Raw genomic sequence first — 6029 nt, 5'->3', positions numbered from 1 at the left:
TGAGAATCTGTAGCATAAAAATGTGATTATAATATAATATAATATTTTCTTTTTATCGCATAAATGACAATGAATATAAAATAACAATAGATAAAATTACATTTTCCTTCAATTATTTATCAATATTCAACAATATCAATCAACTTTGTCATATCCGTGTTTCTTAATTAAACGCGTGCCTTCGTCGGAACCGTAATTTTCATAATTATTATGAAAAGAATTTTCACCTTTTTCTTTATTATAGCCCCGATCGCGATTCTGTATATGTCCATTGTCATAAAATCCTTTTTTCCCACTATTTCTATTATCAAACTCGAATTCATGATGTCCGCCTTTCTTGAATTCACCTTCCGCAGCGTTATGATGCCCATCAGCAACGAAGTGCTTGTCGAAATAACCTTTCTTGTGGCTCTCATCATAGAAATCGGTATGCTTTTTATATTCATCCTTGTGATAGACTTTATGAAAGCCGCTGGTCTTTTGCCCCTTTTTGTGGTATGACGTCTGCCCATAACTACTACCCTTCTCACTATTCTCAATTTCACCGTAGCGGCCATAATTTCCAGCTACGTCGCTGTGTTTTTTTTTGTGCCCAATTTCGGTATCGTAATGTTCTGAAAGATTCAGTAAAAAGTAGTCTTACCCGGAGTAAATACTATAATTTTATGCAAAAACATACATGTTTAAAAGTGTATTGAGAAAATCAATGTCTGTAGAAAAAATAAGCAAAAATCCACCTTGTTGCCTGCTTTTATCATGCTGTTCGTGTTCACCCACGTCAAATTCCACTCGTTTGTTGTACCCTTTGTCACCCTTTTCTCCATGAGCGGAATTCTGCGCGGCCGAATACTTTTCACCGTGTTCAAACGAAACGTCGATATCTGAACGAGAGTTGTCGAGGCCGTGAATAGGATGGGTTGCTATAAAATCAACTTTTTCGTGATTCTCAGGCACATGCCCTTTTTTCTCTTTTTTATCGCCGTCGTCGTCCTCATCGCTGTCATAATCGTCCTCATTCTCCTCGTCGTCACTTCTCTTGTCGATATTTTTATCCATTTCGAGCGGTTTAAATGTGTCAAGCACAGCACGTGCAGTCAGTTGAGGCTCAAGCGGTTGCGCGTATTTCGCTAATTGGCCCACGCCATAATTAATGAATCCATCGCGCGGGTAAGGCTGACGCGTTACGTACGGTACAATTTCGTGCTTCGCAGTCGCATACGCGAGCGGAACGGGTTCGTGCGACGACGCAGTTTCAGAAACGGTGGGCGCAACAGGTGTAGGACTGCCAACGATGTAATGCACTGCCGCTGGTGCATGGTAGTAACGTCCGCTTCCGTGATTGGTATACTGCATGTACAAGACCGGAAGACCCCTTTGCTGATTGTACGCGTATCCGCTTGCCGAGGTCTCCAGATCGGTCATTCTCATCTTAGAGACCGTCATATGTGCTGTCCTTGCCGATGACGCACCATCACCGCGTGTATTAGCTAACAGCAGGGCCAACACTAAATTCGCAATCATGCTAACCAAATCCCGCATCCCGGTAACCACGCCGGATAACAACGTTACCGTCTCGTGGCCGAATTGTCAGGCACTGTTATATCCGTTCGTCAACGTTATCGCTTTATATACGCATGCCAGAAGGACATGTTTATCCTTCCGCTGCGTCGTATAAGTGACACGCTATTTAGCGACGTGGAGAGTTTCATGGTCGCGGTGCTTCAAATGCGGAGCGCATTATTAACGGTTTTTCTTTCACTACAACATTAATCAATATCCTGACGGTATTGTGTAATAATTCGAAGAGTTACTCGTCGATTAATCGAATCTATAGAGAATACCTGAGCTCAAGTCATTTCATTTTTTTCGGTTGAAAAAATAAAAGTATTCGATTCCATTTATAAAAATTGCAAGAATGTCTATATTTCACAACATTCTTGTTCTCTGAATCTAATCCTATGAGTTCGATTTGCATCACTGATCGACTAGTACTGTAAACCGCCGTTGATCTTGAATTGACTACACGCTACGATAGATACACTAAGGCCATGTGAAATCGATGATCGGTCTTCGGTTCGGCTGAACGATTGTCGAGCGATATAAAAGAGCTGGTATTATTGCGCGATTGTTACAGTGCATGCCGGCGCGTTACTACATCAGAAGTCACTGTCTTGTATCTAGTCTATCTCTACGGAGATATATAAATATAATTTCGAGTAAATTCGTGGATTAGATTGAATTACCCGGGCTTCCAAGCAACGGGGATATTCACGAAACAAATGAAGATCTATGCAGTATGGTACGCCGCTTGCACTGTGCTCTGTGTTTGCGCGCATCCATCGAGAGACCGATCTAACGAGATGTACATTAGCAGCTCATTCAATCCAAAATCAACAGCTAATGGCTACGGTTTCGAGAAGCAGCTATCTGCGACTAAATTGTTCGAGATTCTCGACGAAGATAGTGAAGAGTTTGAGGAGAGGAGACCATCGACAATGAGAGCGATCGTTATGAAAGCAAAGATCAGTCCGGTCTTGTTACCCTTGATTATAGAACCTGAAGCGGAAATGTTGCCGGTCGGTTATAAGGGCGTGAAGCCACCTGGAGTCACCCACATGGAAATTGCGTTTGCGAAACCGCAAACCAACCCAAGTCGCAAGAGTGCGACCTTACGAGCCTCGGCGACGGACGACGGAAATTCTGGTAAATCCTACAGATTTAATCAAGATAACGATGCGCATTATGCTGCGTCAAAGTATGAGACGCAAGTTGCGAGAGATGATCACGGTACCGACAACCTCGCCGTCTTCGAGGTAGGTTCGAAGAGCGATACGAAAAAGGAGAACGAAAAGGTTGAATACTCCGAAGTCTCTGGTGAGAGTAAAAGCCATTCCGAAAACGAGGATCGCGCGAAGAATCATAAAGAAGAAGTTGGGAAAAAGAAGGGAGCTATCTACGAGACAAGAGATGGTCACGAGAAAGCTCATAACACCGCCGGATATCGCAACGTTTATCACAAAGATGAGTTCAAGAAGGACGCTGATTTCTACAGCAACGGGCATCGGAGTGGACATTTCAAGAACCATGGTCGATACGGCGAAAAACACGCTGCTGCTGAAGGCAAATACGCGAAAGATAGAAATAATGATTCTAGATTTGTCGAGGTGGAAGCCAACAAGCAGTGAAACGAAAAAAAGATGAGACAACCGACAAGCCTAAGATCACCCTAAGACGGATTCTTCGGGAACTTGGGCGGATTCATAAAGCAGACAGGCTTAACGAGGGGTTGAAAGTTCGCTTTCAGCGAACGACGGTCTATGTTAACATGACGCTTGCGTGAGCCGCAATAGTACAATATTATAGCAGCTAATTTAAAGATAAATATAAAAAGGTTCGAACAAATGTACAATATACGTATTCTAAAATTTATTGTATATTCAAACATTTATCGTATTCCACCTCATTTGGTACACGCGTTGCACATTTAGTGAAATATAAAATTATTAAATGCGAATCTTTTCTCTCTTAATTCTCACGTTTTATATTTACATTGATTGATTGTTTTATATTGCTTTTACATTTAATTAATTAATATTTTGTTAATAATCCATTAAAGATAAACATACTATTTATTGTAATATTATTATAATTTTGTAATTTCTTTTCCTGCATAGAAAGAATTTGCTGGAAGATCTAAATTTTCTATACACAGATCTGAAAATAATTTTATCGGAAATTCGAACTAATTGCTAAAAGATAAAAATTTTGTAGAGCATGATCATCATTTTTTTAGTTTCTAACATAAATATTTAATAAACCAACAAAATTATTTTCAAATTTGTATCCAATAAAATTTTAAAATTATTTTTTCTGTGTATCTGTCAAGTTGACAATATTCTTGTTATTTTATCAATTTTCTACTTCCGCATGAAAATTGGCAGTCATAATTGGAGTCTCGGCAATAAATTTAATTTCCCACTTTCTCCAATTCATCAGAACGCAATGAGTCTAGTTTTATTTATGCAACTGGCAAATGATCGAATATACGACCTAGCAGTAACCGCATTCGGCCGGCGGGCGGTTAATGGATATTAAACAATGCCCGCATTGTTGTACCGATAAATTGCAATCTTTCGCGAGTAGTTTTGCCGTGAAATGAGAATCAAGGCACATAATTGATGCATATACAAGTCTCCTTGCGTTCTCATTGCGAACTCGCCACCGGAGCCCGCAAGAGCATTTCACTTGGGTAACGTATATCTATAGGCCTCCTACCAACTTCACTGTAGTCTGACTATACTATATGTATGTATAAAGCTCGCATCCCCTTCGTGGCTCAGTGAGCTCGGGTTCCCTGCATTCATCAACAATAAGCTGCGGCACCTACCGTTCTCGCATACGTATCTGCAAGTACCACCTTATATACGTACGTGTGTATATTCGCACGTAGCTACCACCCTCACGTAAACACGCCGTCGATGCGTTTACACGTGCACGCACGCGATGGTTGTATTATATGTATCTGTCTATGTACACGGTGTATATAAAGGTGCATATATATCGGAAGCGGTGGAACGCGGCGCGAATACATAAATCAGATGCCGCTCTGCAAGCTGCCACCCATATCACTTCGTACAACGGCCATGAATGAATAGAGCCGTGTTTGAGTTATCGTCCGACCTGGTCTTCTAGAAACTGCGGAACGTCGGCGTTAAGTTTTACCGTCCGGAATGCTCCTTAATAGAAGTGAAGCGCGCTCGCCTTTACGAATTTGCATAGAATTCAACATGGAATTCAAGAAAAGTAACAACGAATGTTATTTGAATTGTTTTATTTCGTTCAATCAATGTTTTCGCGAAACCTCAACACGTACGTAACGAACCGTCAGATCTTGGATAATTTACGTCAAAGAAGTAGATCTGACAGTTTGCCTCGACAGCGACGTTTTATCCCGAGAAGAAATGCAATTTATCTTCTGATAATCTCCAATCCTTCGAAAGCGGACGTTCGCCTCGTATCTTGCTCTCCTTCCTTTTTATTTGACCGTCGTATGTCCGATGCGCTCGTGTGATTCTCTGAGAATGCCTGATTTCGGGGATCTGATCGTCTTTCCGCGATAGTTTATTGTCACCGTTTATCTTCATTAGAAAAAAAACCCTAGCAGTGAAACGGAAGAAAGTCAACCAAAAATACTTGGAGGCATCTGTTTCGCAATTTGTAAATAACATGAAGTACGCGAAGATCATAAAAATGACAGAAAAGTAGGGAATACTACATCGCACAGAAGAAACGTGAATAATATATTTAATTTTCCATCAGGCACATGTGTGTAGTCTCACGAGTTACAATTTATTATTAATATGCTAAAAAGAGCTAGGTAAGGAACTTTGGTTTTTATGCTGCTATATAATATCTCGCGTATTACATCTCGTAAACGAATACATAAATAAACGAACCTAAAAATAATAAAAACTATATGTAAAATGTCAATCGACGTCAATGCAGCAGATCTATTGTGGAATGCATATAGGGACGCTCCGTGGTGTGTGCATATTTTAATAAAGAATTGCAAAACTGAGTAGATATATATTTTCAAAGAGGTCACTGTGCAGAAATATGATATCGATTTTGTCAAGATTTATTTGCCCAATTGCAAGGTGTGTGAAATACGAGTCGCATCTTGGTGTATTTAGAAATCGAGATTATCATTTGCGCACCATAATGAAAAATTATTCCGTAAGTGAGATTTATGTTTTATAAAAATATTACAGAAATGAAAAAAAAATACATAATGTAGATTTTAACAAATATTTTCCTAATCTGTAAAATAAATTAAATCCTAAGTGTTATATACTCGTAGAAAAAAATCTCATTATAAACTTAAATTCTTGATATTTATATTCATATTTATTATCAGAAAAATTTATATTTTATATATATATATAAAATATATGTGTGCGTGCGTGCGTGTGTGTGTGTGTGTGTGTGTGTGTGTGTGTGTGTGTGTGTGTGTGTGTGTGTGTTAGTTA

General features: G+C 39.5%; 3 protein-coding genes across 3 annotated transcripts in view; 2 read left to right on the top strand and 1 right to left on the bottom strand.

Annotated features, from left to right (window-relative positions):
• Positions 1 to 1539, bottom strand: part of LOC105625780 (RNA polymerase-associated protein LEO1-like) — a 2020-nt gene extending 481 nt beyond the window's left edge. Inside the window, exons 1-2 of the mRNA XM_012207099.1 lie at positions 738 to 1539; positions 228 to 614 (exon numbers count right to left, since the gene is read on the bottom strand). Of these exons, the coding sequence (XP_012062489.1) occupies positions 228 to 614; positions 738 to 1539 (1189 nt within the window). The remainder of the gene's footprint in view (positions 1 to 227; positions 615 to 737) is intronic.
• Positions 1540 to 2279: 740 nt separating this feature from the next.
• Positions 2280 to 3864, top strand: LOC105625601. The gene has a single exon (XM_012206923.1). The coding sequence runs from the start codon at positions 2280 to 2282 to the stop codon at positions 3183 to 3185; it is 906 nt and encodes a 301-aa protein (XP_012062313.1). The 3' UTR covers positions 3186 to 3864.
• Positions 3865 to 5721: 1857 nt separating this feature from the next.
• The window catches only part of LOC105625778, a 2580-nt gene continuing 2272 nt past the window's right edge, over positions 5722 to 6029 (top strand). Inside the window, exon 1 of the mRNA XM_012207097.1 lies at positions 5722 to 5736. Within this exon, the coding sequence (XP_012062487.1) occupies positions 5722 to 5736 (15 nt within the window). The remainder of the gene's footprint in view (positions 5737 to 6029) is intronic.

Source organism: Atta cephalotes (genome assembly GCF_000143395.1).
Source record: "Atta cephalotes unplaced genomic scaffold scaffold00003, whole genome shotgun sequence".
NCBI classification, from domain to species: Eukaryota; Metazoa; Arthropoda; class Insecta; order Hymenoptera; family Formicidae; genus Atta; species Atta cephalotes.
The sequence above is the reverse complement of the archived record's forward strand: the minus strand, read 5'-3'. Positions and strand labels throughout refer to the sequence as shown.

What these genes read in the sequence shown, in the direction of transcription:
- LOC105625601 (XM_012206923.1), top strand. Translation starts at nt 2,280, where the DNA reads ATGAAGATCTATGCAGTATGGTACGCCGCTTGCACTGTGCTCTGTGTT.